Consider the following 14,765-nt stretch of genomic DNA (forward strand, 5'->3'; position numbering starts at 1 on the left):
AACTTTGTAGCGTTCCAGGCAAAGTCACACCAAACTGCCTGAGTGCAAGGAATTACGGTAGCTATAGATTTAAACAAAGCATGGTGGACTAGTACTGGGCTTATGTTAATTTACAATCATTTCTATTGCCAAAGGTGCTTACTCATGGTTTATTTGAGGGAAACAGAGGACACATGATGGCACATAAGGCAAGAGAAGTTGTTATACCTTTTTATTTTATATTATTTGTATATTTGGAAATGTATTTATTTGGTATTAATTTATACCTGCACTCAATGGACTGAAAACTAACTAACGCTAGAAAAGCTGCTGATAATGCATAACATTTGAGGATAAATAATGTTAGAGCAATACCTTATTTTAATAAATTATTTTTTTTTAATGTACAACTTCCATAAAGACTGCATCTGTAGGGGCTGCCATTGTTGTTTTGTGGGCTATGTGAAGTCAGAACTCGTGACTGGGAGTAAATCGATGTAGTTACGAGGTTTGACTGCCTTTCCAGTGCACTTTCACGGGTAGAAGGTTGGAAAAACACGGGTTACGGTTTGCATGAAATGCGGCATTAAATACACACAGCAAAAAAACAAGCTAATGAGTTAATTAACAAGAAAACTGGTGAACATGATCATTATTTACACACGGAAACTAGGTCAAACTGGCAAACAGAATGGGAACACAGTGAAAATGAAGGGTATATTTACACGACAATGATGCACTAAAAACACGGTCCCTGTTCACGCGGATCTGAGAAAATGACTAAAAAGGCTATATTGTGCATGCCAGGCAAGTAGCTGGCGACACGTAATAATATGAAATAGTAATTCCTCAAATAAAGACCGGGGCCTTTATTTACCTGAACTGCCGATGGGAACCGGCTTTTATTTGAAGCAGGCTTTTATTAGGGGCAGGCCTGTATTTCTAATTCCATCTGTTTGAAATATAATTGCTTTATGTAAACCATTTTCAATTTAAAAAGATCGTTCCAGTGGACAAATATCATTGATTTTTTTTAAGAAAACATTTGCAAAAATATCACCATACAACAAAATAATAAGCATTTTTTGTAATTCCGCGCGCAGCTTCGCATCCGAAGATGAACGAGTTCTCAGCGAATCTAGCCGAGCATGACGTCTCATCACACCGGCCCCCAGTTTGCACATACAAATTAGGTGCTTATATTTACTGAATGAGCCTACAAAAGCAGAAATAAGACATTTTAAATAAAGATACAGGTTTAAGCAAATAAATTAATAAAATCACGACATTAAAGTTTAGTGAAATTAGGAAATATTTAAGAGATCGTTAATTTAGGGCATATTTTGTTCTCATGTCACAAGTAATAATATCAAGCCAAGGTTTACTGAGTTTTACACGATTCTTTTGTAATGTGGTTTTTGGTGAAATGTACTAAAATAAACTAAAATACTAGAATCATCACCTGTGCACGTAAGCCCACTTCTACTCCAAATCGCCCTCTGTCGTTTCAAAGAATAGCACAACGGTATAAGCGCGTCAAGTATAAACGCCTCGTCCGTTGGGGGAGGAGCGTGCGCAGTCAGCGGAGGTTCGCACAGCTGAGACAGGCGAAAGTATAAATAAGGCTTGAGACGGGGCTGCGCGGAGCTGAGATTCGAGGCTTGGGTGCGACACCCTTAAGACATAAAAGAAACGAGAGGCTAAGGCTACGTCTACACTAATCCGGATAAATTTAAAAAATGAGTTTTCGTCTCAAAACGCTCCGCGTCCACACTATCATTTTCAGTCGTTTTCCAAAAAATGTTCATCTGCACTGAAACGTCTGTAAACGCTTACATCGCCGTACTGCGCATGAGCAAATCCAAGACGCTTGGACTTGCGTCATTTCCGCTACTCGTTTATTTACTCTTTGAAATTTTGCGGCAATGTCGAGAAAAGGCACTGAGTTTTTTAAATGGGTTGACAGTGTGGTGGAGTTGTTGCTGCGAGTAACACATGAATATAAAGTGCTAAAAGCAAGTGAAAATGTAGACTGGGAGACGTGCCAAAATAAATACGGCGTGAATTGGTCATATGACTGCATCACATGGCTAAAAATGCGTCAGAGTAATAAAAAGCCTCCGTTTTCACAGTCCACACTACGACGCGAAGACGCCGTTTTCAAATTTATCCGCTTTGGAGAGCGTTTTCAAAACGATACGTTTTCATTGACTTAAAATGCTGACTCAGTGTGGACGGAAGGCCAAAAACGAGAGAAAAATATATGTTTTCAAATGAAATGAAATGAAATATTAGTGTGGACATGGCCTAATATTAGGTGCGTCTTAATCAGCTCCCTAGTTCAGTTGTCAGAGCACTGATCAGGACATACCAGTAAGTCAATGGGCTGACTCCCAGAGCCGTTGAATCCACAACTTTCCTGCAAGTCTTAGTGGGCGTCGCCATTACACTCGATACTTCCGGTTGACGATTTCTCAGTTCCGGTTTAGCACACATAACCATATGCTACGTTCACACCAGACGCGATTGACGCGAATAAATAGCGCTATTCGCGTGAACATGGACGCGTGAACATTTTGACTCCATTCGCTTCATTCACTACACAACAGGCGAGAATTTGCGTGATGGGAGGGGCTTCTGCGCAAGGTCACATGATCAAGGCGCTCTCAATTGTTCTAAACAAACCAGCGCTGTGTCAATCAATACATTTGAATAGACAACAGCTTCACTATACGGGTATTTGCATCAATTTTTGCTAAACAGCACAGAATAGTGTGCATTGATTATTATTACATCAACCACATTTACAGTGTCACATTTACATTGGAGATCGATGGAGATGCAACATTGTTAACATTAATGTTATGCTCTTCTTAAATTTAGCCCTAAGGTATTCATTACTATCATGGTCAAATATGACCGTACACCTTAACTATTTTTTAATTAAATAAATGTTCTATATTTTAGTTTAGTAACATTTATTGAATATTTTGAAGATATCTTTTGGTACTAAATACTATTTGTGCAATAATTATGGTCCATTTAAAACCACTTTAAATATTTTTCTTCTAATATTTCTGTTATTTATATTAAAATTAGTTCAGTAGTTAATGTTAAAATAGAGAATTCCAATGCAAAGAGGCAAATTAGAGTCATGTTTGGCTGATAAAATAATAATTTTCATTAATGCCATTACCCAGTGCCTGCATGGGTCTTTAATAAATTGTCAAGTTGCTCAGAGTATTGCAGATCATAAATTCTTACTTATTTGTAAGTTTTACATTTGAATATATGTTCAGACATGGTAAAATATTAGATTTCTTTAGACATGGTCAAATGCTAGATTCCTCTAGATTCCTTTTTGAAACATTTTTTCAAAGATTTAAGTCTGAGATTCAGACTGTGTTAAGTGACAGCAGTTTTCCAAAGTATTCCTGAGTCCATGTGGCTATATTTAAAACCGTAGCATGATGGTTTCTCATGCAGTGCCATCTGAGGGCTCGAAGGTCAAACATATTCAACAGAGCTTACCTCCCCTGCCCTAAACAGCCTGTGATTTCTCTGGATTCCCTGAAGATCTTTTCACAATATTATGTATGGTACTTGGTTAAAGACCTAAATACTTTGCGATCTTGGATTGAGAACTGTGATTTTTTTTATTTTTTTTTATTGTTTGACTATTCTCTCACAAGGCGTGTCTTGAACATTTGGGGGGACCAATTTTTGTATTTTTATAAAGCATAAAGAAACAGAACAGTGAACAAAATTCAAAAAAGGTCTAATTATAGTTGGAAAATAATAATTTTGGGACTATTTGCAAACAATAATTGCATTAATTTGCTTCAAATATATTGTTAGTCTCGAGATTCTTCCTGTTAGTGAATAAATATAGATCTGCTGTTAACATTTGAATTCTTTAGTGGTCTGGTGGTAGGATTTTTTAAACTGTGTCGAAGGTTACAGGTTCTAATCCGCCCTCATGAAATTTGGCACAAAGTGGTGCAAAGACAGATTATTTGGAAGATGATCCTTTTATACCCAAACACGATGCCCTCACCTATTACCAGTTCACCTGCTGCTAATTGTGGACGGTTTTAAAACAGCTTTCTTGTACTTTCTTCAGTTAAATAAAGATTAAAGAGAATTAACAAATCACAAAATCTTGATTTTATTTTATTTTTTATCTTTTATAAATGTCCTGACTTTTCTGAATTTGGGATTTGTACGAAATTAATATTTAGTTATTTTTATTTTATTATTTGCATTTTTATTTTCAGAACAGACCTGTGATAATATACTTAGTTTATCCTTAAAGGAAACATACATTTTAACTGCCGTCTATGCTGCATCAAAGATAAATAAGCTGCTGGAGTCTGGTGTGCTTTGTACGGCTCATTATCTGTGTTCCAGCCACAGGGGAATATTTCATGTTTGGAGCATGCCACTTAGCTCAGCTCTAAGATAAATACATGTGACGTAAATACTTGCATACTTTTATTGATGGGGAAATATTCATGCCAAAGAATGAACCCAAATAAAATTTAGATTTAAGGCTAAGAATTTTCTAGAGTAGATTTACACAAGGTTGTATTTTAAGTTTCTTGCTAGGCACCCTTGTTTATCATGGCACTTCTGGCTAGCAAACACAGTCCTCACTTCAGCGTCACCTGTGAGCTGGGAATTCTGTTCTCCTCACTTTCCTGCCCCAGTTAAGCAGCCACCTGAGAACACAAACAGACTCAGACATACACACAAGCAGAGTCTCTAGTGGTCCAAACCCCATTAGCTTGAGCTTCACGTCTCCTGGACTCGTATGGCTTACATCTGCTCCACACCTACAGCTGGGCCTGTTCCTATATAATCATCAATGACACTGGTTATTAATATAATGTGCGTTATACACCGCTTCATACACAGATTTTTTTAGTCTTACATTCATTCTTCAGTAGTGTGGAGGTGATATATATGGCTAGTCTAAAGAAAACAGAAATCCTAACTTTTACATTTTTGAATATTAAAAAGTCTAAATATTTGAATCTGCTCTGCCTGATTTTATAATTTTATAAAATTATCTTCACTATTTCTATAATTATTACGCAGACAATTCATAAAGTCTTTATATAATTATTATTCTTACCTCGTATTATATCACATTTTTGCCTTGATTAATTAAAAAAACATTTGTATAATATGTGTGTTTGTTATATATGTGTGTACTTCTTTTAACAACATTAAAATCACTTTTGAACTGATTTATAAACAGATATAGATTTTATAAAAATGTGTTTACATAAAATATATTTGAAAAAAAACTGTTATTTAAAATGATTAATTTTCCCTCATATAACAGTATTACTGTGTGTGTGTGTGTGTGTGTGTGTGTGTGTGTGTGTGTGTGTGTGTGTGTGTGTGTGTGTGTGTGTGTGTGTGTGTGTGTGTGTGTGTGTGTGTGTGTGTGTGTGTGTGTGTGTGTGTGTGTGTGTGTGAGCCTGTTTATGTGGTTTATGAGGACACAAATTTGTATAACTACATGTGTATTACACTGGTATTACACTATAAATGTGGTTTATGAGGACATATCAAATGTCCTCATAATTCAAATAGCTTTAAAAACATACTAAATGATGTTTTTTTGAGAAAGTAAAAATGCAGAATGTTTCCTGTGATGGGTAGGTTTAGGGGCAGGGGCAGTGTAAGGGGATAGAAAATACGGTTTGTACAGTATAAAAACCATTACGCCTATGGAGAGTCCCTGTAAACCACATAGACCAACATGTGTGTGTGTGTGTGTGTGTGTGTGTGTGTGTGTGTGTGTGTGTGTGTGTGTGTGTGCGTGTGTAAATCTGTAATATTGTGAATAGAATAGAATTCAAATTTAAAGAACTGTTCTATTCTATTTCAGACTTCATTCTAATATGAAAGATTTTTTCTCAAGAATGATCTCTTATTATTACATATTATCGCAAATGAAAATAATTATTCAAGGCAAAAATGTGATAATAAAATATATAAAGAAATGCATTTCCCCCTGTTTAAATATCTGCATAATACAATACATTTTATTTTGATCTAAAATTGTATAATTCATATTTGATTTATAATTAATATGTAATTCATATCTAATAATTAATTATATTTATGGTCAATTTGTATCCTCCTTATTTAATCCAGAAGTCCATTGTTAGGCATGGCACACAGTAGTACCTTTAATAATTTAGTTTTATTCATGTAGGACAGAGACAGGCCAGTTTGTAGTTTCTATTGGTCAAACATGTTGCTGTCATACAGTGTGTGTGTGTGTTTGTGTGCTTTTGAGCACAGCATTTGATCTTGAACATTAAAGGATTAGTTGCAGACTACAGGGAATGGATTACATGGCTCGTGTTCATTTGAATTTCCGGTTTATCTGTGTAATCTCAATGGGGCAGCCACTGTGATATTTTCATCCTCTGCACATTTGGTGAATAAATCCGCACACTAGACTGAATCTGAAGTTCTTCTTCAGATACTTTGGATGTATAGATCTACATAATGTACTTAGTGTTACATCTATCTGTTTTTTTTTAATGTAGTGTTGTGTATGTGATAAAAGACTTGGTTTATTGTAAGGTGTCCTTGTTACAGAGTAATTATGAATGAATGAATGAATGAATGAGGCATTTATATAGCGCTTTTCAAATGTACTACTGTACACCCAAAGCGCTTCACACTCATGTCAGGGGTCTCTCCTCAACCACCACCAGTGTGCAGCATCCACTTGGATGATGCGACGGCAGCCACAGTACAACGGCGCCAGTGCGCTCACCACACACCAGCGATAGGTGGAGAGGAGAGAGGGTGATAGAGCCAATTCAGTGGATGGGGATTACGTATTTATTATTAATTATTAATTATGTATTTAAATACTGAGTAATATTAATTAACAACATACTATAGGGGTTTGGTTTAGTGTTAGTTGCATATAATTATGGATAATTTACTGATAATACTATAGTAAGTACACATAACATTTGCAACAATGTGTAAAGTGTTACCAAGACTCTTACATCTCTTGTGAAACTTACTAACTGTAGATTTCGCTGAGCCTCTGGCAATTCCCACTTACATGGAAGCAGACCTGCTCAGCCCCAGCCTCCCTACCACCAGTGCACTGGACAACCAGCCTCCAGAAGAGAGCATCTCCATCCTCACCTCCATGGGCTTCCCCAGACATCACACAATCAAGGCTCTCAAAGCCACAGTGAGTGTCCTGCCTCATCTGCTTCATGGACAGTTGCCCTGAAAAATAATTTGGACACCTAGACCACACTTAAATGAATGAATGTCATTGCATTATGATAAACTACACCTGCGGTTATACTAATAGAACACCTGTGTGAACTCTAGATGAAATGTGAAAAGATGAAATTCATACATTTAAGTGTCCAAAAGTGTCCATGTACTTTTTGGGGCCACTGTATGTAATGATGTTACTAATTTGAACTGTTACTAGCGGCAAATTGTTAGATGTGATTCTTTGGCAGGAATATAACTATTATACTCTGTCATGTTACACAGACGCAAAAAGTTTCAGCTTGTCAGAATCCGTTTTGTCCCTCGTTGCTCTTCGACTAAGCATGTGAGATTGGAGAAGCCATCTCTTCTGTTGAACTACTTGGCTAACCTTCACAACCTTTTTTTGAAGGAAATTTGTATCAGTTTGGCGTTTTTCGTAGATCATGCTGTTATTCAGTAAAAATTTGCTTGGCAAATAAATGTGTATACGGATCAGGCATAACATTATGACAGGTGATTTACAATTGATTATCTCTTCATCACAGCGCCTGTTAGTAGGTGGGATATATTAGGAAGCAAGTAAACATTTTGTCCTCAAAGTTGATGTGTTAGAACCAGGTAAAATGGTCTTTGTGATTTGAAAAAAAAAAATCCTTAAAAAAGGATTTGAGTGAGTTTAACAAGGGACACATTGTGATGGCTAGACGACTGGGTCAGAGCATCTCCAAAACTGCAGCTCTTGTGGGGTGTTCCCGGTCTGCAGTGGTCAGTATCTATCAAACGTGGTCCAAGGAAGGGTCATGGACGGCCAAGGCTCAGTGATGCACGTGGAGAGCGAAGGCTGGCTCGTGTGGTCTGATCAATCAGACAAGTTACTGTAGCTCAAATAGCTCAATGAGTTATTGCTGGTTCTGATAGAAAGGTGTCAGAATACACAGTACATTGCAGTTTGTTGCTTATGGAGCTGCATAGCCGCAGACCAGTAAGGGTATCCACACCGCTGAAAAAAAGACAACAGTACGCATGTCAAGTCAAGTCAACTTCATTTATATATAGCGCTTTTTCAATGATGATTATTTCAAAGCAGCTTTACAGTGTTTAACAGGAAAATATTGCAACTAAATTTGATTCGGATGTACAGTCATTCTGGAGAAAACGTTGATGTTATCAGCTCATTTCAATCTATCATATAGCGACAATGTGAGCAGATCAGTAATATAGTTGATACAGTTAATTTAGTAATTCATTTTGTTTGGATATTAAATTAAAAACTTAGATAAAAATTTTAGTAGCATGTGAGAATAAGAACTGAACTATGGAGCAATGGAAGGAGGTGGCCTGGTCTAATGGATCACGTTTTCTTTTACATCACTTGGATGGCCTGGTGTGTGTGTGCCGCTTACCTAGGGAACACATGGCACCAGGATGCACTAATGGAAGAAGGCAAACCGGCAGAGGCAGTGTGATGCTTTGGGCAATGATCTGCTGGGAAACTTTGGGTCATGCCATCCATGTGGTAGCATCCAAACGGTGTTCCCTGGTGGCTGTGGTCTTTTTCAGCAGGATAATGTGCCCTGTCACAAATTTAAAATGGTTCAGGAATGGTTAAAGGAAAACAACAAGTTTGAGTTGTTGACTCCGATCCATGGAGGCCCCACCTTGCATCTTACAAGGGTCTGGTGGAGTCCATGGCTATACAGTGAACATCCAGACAAGAGCTCACACCGATCACAGAGATCACACATCTCGTAACATTATGACTTTTAATGTTGTGTTGGTCCCATTTTTGCTGCCAAAACCCGTTAGAGCCCCGTTGAGCCTTATATACTGTATGTGTATATAAGTTTAAAAAAATCAGGATTTTTAATTTTCTTTATGCCATTGCTATATAATGTTTAAACATTATTTCAACCCAGCAGGACCGGCATCTTGAATATATCTCTGACTTTGTGTTTTAGACAATGTGGTGGTGTTTTTCAAGTCTGTGCATGTGTGTGTGTGTGTATGTGTGTTTAAAAATAGCCTCTCAAGCAGCCAATAATAGCGTGGTAACAAGTGGACGTCTTCAACCTACGCCGTTCACATTTGTCCAGGAAAAGATGAGGGTGTCAGGCCACATTTGCTTTCAGTGCTGGCATTTGCAGTGAATCACGGCGCTATTTCAGATTAGTGCCTATGCCTAAATGAGTCTTTTGACCACGCTAGAATGACCTCAGTTAAATCAAGGACTTTCGACTGGTCTGAGTAATTTAAAAATGGCTCTCTGCCTAAGGATATAATTTCAATGTTCAGTGTTTTCTTGTGAGATTAAAGCTTTCGATGTTTTCTTTTTTTCCAGTTACGCTGTTAGTATCTACAAAGGTGTTCTGTTTTAAGAGCTTCTCTGCTCAAGTGATCAAGTATTTTGTCTTTTAGTCTGAAGGCAGCGGTAAAAATGAATGTCAAATTTCGTCTGTCTTCTACTTCTTGTCTGACTATAGAACAACAACTTGGAACGAGCTCTCGACTGGATATTCACACACCCAGACTGTGAGGAGGAGAGTGAGGCTATGTCAGACACCGCAGACACAGAGCCGAACGATAACAGCTTCTCAAACGCCAACGCCCACAGCGACTTCTCACTGTCTCCAGATCAGGACCTGTCCAGCCCCCGCGTCAAAGACGGACCCGGGCGTAAGTGCTCGCTGAATATTGAATTCAACAAACAGAGAGTCAACACACACTAAGGATTACACACATTGCAGGTTTGATATTTCATTGCTGATGTTTTTTTCCCCACTTTCTTTCTTAAAGGTTACGAACTGTTTGCCTTCATCAGTCACATGGGAACATCCACAATGTCTGGTCATTATGTGTGTCACATCAAAAAAGAGGGCAGGTATGCTGATTATAATGTGTTTTATTTATTTACACATTTTCATTTTGTCGATGTTACAATCAGACTGATTTCAGAGAACATCTAAAGAACAATAGTTTTGTGCCTGTCAACAACAAACAATGTATAAATGTGACAAAGTTTTAGACATTTAAAAAGAAAATTTTAATTATATAAAAAATAAAGGAACCACATTTGAAATAAAAATGTTTTGCGCATTACTTTAATTTAATATGTTGTAATTAATTATATTAGTTTTTAAAAATATAAATAATTTTAACAAGTATAATTACAATAATAAATAAGTATGTGATTAAAATTAAAATTATATAATTTATACATGTAAAAATAAAATATATACTGTAATGTAAAATTTAAATGATAAAATTAAACGGTTTCGATGGAACAATTATTTACATGTAATATTTTTTAAACGTTTATAAATATTATAATTATTTTTAAAAAATGTTTCATTTAACATTAGATAACTAAATAAATCGTTAACATGAACTAACAATGAACAATACTTCTACAGCATTTTTCATTTCAAATTTTCATTTCAACATTTACTAATACATTATCAATATCAAAAGTTAACATTAGTTAATGCACTGTGAACTAACATGAACAAACATTGAACAAATATAATATAATACTAATATTATACATATTATTATTAATAACAAAGATTAATAAATGCTTTAAAAAAATTGCTCTTTGATGCATTAACTAATGTTTACAAATGAGACCTTATTGTTAAGAGTTATCGTAATTTTTTTTTTACATTTATTTTATTTTTCAATTATTATATTAGAATTTTAAAATTGGAATATTAGAAAAAATATTTACAATTGGAAAAAGGCCACATTTATACTGCAGGTCTCGATGCACAATTCCGATTTGGTGACTATATCCGATTATTTTTGGGACGACCCGCTTACATCATCTTTTAAAAGCGACCCGTATCCGATAGTTGCATTTACACAATACACTGGCGAAACAGCCCAAGATGTTCTTATCTGAAAAAGAAGTAAAAGGGCGCAATATGCAATCGACACAGACAAAATGTTTCTGTGATGGGTAGGTTTAGGGATAGGGGTTGGGTTAGGGGATAGAAAATATCATTGACCTGATATAAAATCAATGGAAGTCTATGTAATGTCCTCACTAATATAGTGGAACAAACCTGTGTGTGTAGTCCGTTATGGGGACAAAATGTCCCCACAAAGATGGCAATATCCAAAATCCTTGTCCTTGTGGGGACAGTTTTTGGTCCCCATGAGGAAAACATCTTATAAATCATACAGGATGAGTTTAAAGAAAAAAAAAAAAGTAAAAATGCAGAATGTTTCCTGTGATGGGTAGGTTTAAGGGCAGTGGCAGTGTAGGGGGATAGAAAATACGATTTGTACAGTATAAAAACCATTACGTTTATGGAAAGTCCTCATAAAACATGGAAACACTACGTGCGTGTGTGTGTGTGTGTGTGTGTGTGTGTGTGTGTGTGTATACAGCCAAACCTAAATTTATTTAGTTTTCTCACATTATCCCTGTTTATTCACTATAGTTTAGAGAATGATAATAAAAAAAAGACTAGAGCTCCAAGTTAAAACTGTGTCAGAACAAATTCATCTCGATAATGTCAGATAACTTTCATAGATGGATTACAATCGACCAATCAGCTGTCAGCTCTTAAATTTAAGTACACAATTAGATAATACCAATTTAGGTCAACCAATTACCAAGCAATGCTTAATTTTGGTCAGTCTCTGCTGTAAAAGGTCACATTAGCAATTAAAGAAAAAACACTTAACCAAAATATTTTCAGGTCAAAGTGTCCGAATCATTTTGGTCACAAATTTTTATACATTTTACTGATAGTCCACTGTATAAAGAATTACTTTATTTTGCTATTCTCACATAAATCAATGAACTATAGTGTCCTGCACCTGCTAGTGAAAAAATATATCTGGCGTCTCAAACTCAAACTTTTTCCTTTTTCCAGATGGCTGATTTACAATGACCACAAAGTATGTTTGTCAGAGAGACCCCCTAAAGACTTGGGCTACATGTACTTTTACCGGCGCCTGTCAAGCTGCTAGATCTGGACTTTCACAACCTTATGCACAGCCATTTGGCCAGAGAGGTGTGTGTGGGGCACCACTGACACTGCTGGAAACTAGGGAAGCATTTACATCTGTGAGACGGAGAGAGAACCTCTCAGTCCCTGCTGAGACCCACACAGACACTAATACCGGAGGAACGGTCAAGCAGGGAGACAAATGTGTGTCCGTCTGAGTTTTGTTTATTTGTTCGTCTTGCGTCTGCTTTAAAGGTACAGTGGGATGCGTGCAATTTTAAGTATGCAGATTATTTTCCTAATATATTCTCAAATGATGATTTGTTATAGTTCTCGTTGAATACTTTAAGCTCCTGTGCCAGTATTTTTTTAAACGTATTTCTTTTGAAAACATAACATGTGCCTGCATTCACAAATGTTATTACTGCCACTTCAGAATCTCAGAATGTACTCAATTGCAGGTCAATTTCATGTTATTTGGGTTACCTAGTTGTTAAACAACAAAAAGTCTGTCAGAGTATATTTCAATTAGAGATCATGTTTAGTGGATTTTGATGAAACTGTAGCATAATGTTATTTCACAAAAACATATGTTTTTGACTCAAGCCCATAGAGGACAAAGTTTTAGAAGGCAAGTTTATTGAAATATTGGACTGTGGTCTTTGTTTGCTGATATATGTGGCATCACCGACTGATTTAAAAAAAAAAATGTATGGAATCTGTATTTCAGGTTTATTCTCCCCAACAGCAAAAGTTTGTCCAGCTTCCATACCTTCCAGCAGAGAGGTATTTTTTATATATATTAAAGAACATTGAGCCTCATTTATTGGCATGGCTTTAAGAATATTTGTACAATATTATTACATTCAGCTTTAGGTCCATGATGGCTTTCAGTCAGCCTGTGATATCTGACCAGAAAATGCACCAATATCACATATTCATGCAATTTTTTCAAGTGCTTTACTTTGATACTATCTTTAGCATTTTAAAGACTGGAATACATTTCATTTATGTCCAATCTCAAAGAATGTAATTTTTTTAACTCATACCTAAGCAATATGTGATGACATACTGTATAGAGCAGTGTTATTCATAGAATGATCTCAGTGTTCAATGATCTCGGTGCTCAGTGTTACCAAATCTTAAGCTCTCAAGCTTTGACATATCCGAGGCTCCGCCTCCATCACCTTTTACAGATTTGGACATATAGTCGTTTATTTGCTGAAGAAACACGTCATTACCGAACAAAACCAGAGTGCGTTCCTTTAAAGTGTTTTATTATGTCACGAGTCTCCGTCTGAAGGTTAGCGCTGAATTAAAGTTTAATATTCATTGTTTTGCGACGTGATCTCGCTCAGGATGAGGTGGGGCCTGTTCATCTCAATTTATTTCGACTGGATGTTGCACATTCTATTGTAGAATGTACCCTGTCATGTTTCTTTGTATTGTGCACTACCATGTTGTCTTTGTCCATTTACCTCGTGTTCATTTACCGGCGTATTCATCTGAGGTTCTCTCTTTCTTACTTTGAATGAATATTTATACCCAGTTCCTCCTGCTTCTTTTTCTCTCTCTTTTCTTTCTGTTCTCTTTTTGTCTTTATATCGGGTGTGAAAGTGGGTGCTTTAACCGCATCTTTCTCAAACATTTTTTTCTTTCTTTTTCAGAATGTGCACTAAAACTCAGAGATTAGTCAGTTGACATTTTGCAATATATTATTGATTTTAAGTGGGTTCTGTTTTTCATGAAGGTTAAGTGGTACGTTTTTATTGTTGAACTTTTTTTCTTTCTTTTTTTTTGCAAAAAAGGTGTGCCAGTTCTGTAGTTACTATACAAACTTGCTCACTTGTTTGTTATAAGTTTTTTTTTTAATGGACTTTCTGATCCATATATTGTTTAGAAACACAGTCATGGCAAATGTGGGAATCCTCATTCGAAAATATGTTCAAACATACTTGTGTCTCGATGTTTGGATTGTTCAATAAAATCCACAATTGTTCATCTGTGCCATTTTCATATTTGGAGATGCCTGTATGAGAACAGGCGATTTCGTTTTTAAGTCAGCTAAATGCGCTCATGGCATTCATTTTTGATCAACAGCAACAACAAGGCATACAAACTCTATTACAATATTTTATTTTAAAAGATAACTTTTATATATGCATCTATCTTTTAAATATTGGGCCAGAGTTATTAAAGCCTTTGGCAAACATTCAGAAAGTTTTCATGTACAAATTCAGAAACACAGCTCTGAATTATGCATAATGTATTTGAGCCTCTAATTCTAAAGGCTTTATTAAATCTGGCTATTGCAATAGTAGTATAATTGACTATAAAGAACATTTTGTTGAGATTTTTACCCACTGCATTGCAAAAACTGCTTGTTATTTCTAGACATTTTACAGTTAATATGCCGTATTCTGAAGATCAATATATATATATATATATATATATATATTTTTTTTTTTAAATGCAAAATTTTGTGATTACATTGATAAATAGAAATGAAGGGTACAGCTTAAAATAGGCATGTCAAGTTCATGCATATAAACAAAT

The 14,765-nt window shown here is 35.9% G+C and overlaps 1 protein-coding gene across 3 annotated transcripts in view; it reads left to right on the plus strand.

The window, feature by feature from the left end:
• The window catches only part of usp13 (ubiquitin specific peptidase 13), a 38,483-nt gene extending 24,275 nt beyond the window's left edge, over positions 1-14,208 (plus strand). For all 3 annotated transcript variants that reach the window (XM_067459695.1, XM_067459696.1, XM_067459697.1), the window contains exons 18-21: positions 7,053-7,219; positions 9,735-9,927; positions 10,048-10,132; positions 12,135-14,208. In XM_067459695.1, the coding sequence (XP_067315796.1) occupies positions 7,053-7,219; positions 9,735-9,927; positions 10,048-10,132; positions 12,135-12,231 (542 nt within the window). In that variant the 3' untranslated portion in view covers positions 12,232-14,208. The remainder of the gene's footprint in view (positions 1-7,052; positions 7,220-9,734; positions 9,928-10,047; positions 10,133-12,134) is intronic.
• The last annotated feature ends 557 nt before the right edge of the window (positions 14,209-14,765 follow it).

The sequence above is a fragment of the Pseudorasbora parva genome, chromosome 12, assembly GCF_024679245.1.
Source record: "Pseudorasbora parva isolate DD20220531a chromosome 12, ASM2467924v1, whole genome shotgun sequence".
Taxonomy (NCBI): domain Eukaryota; kingdom Metazoa; phylum Chordata; class Actinopteri; order Cypriniformes; family Gobionidae; genus Pseudorasbora; species Pseudorasbora parva.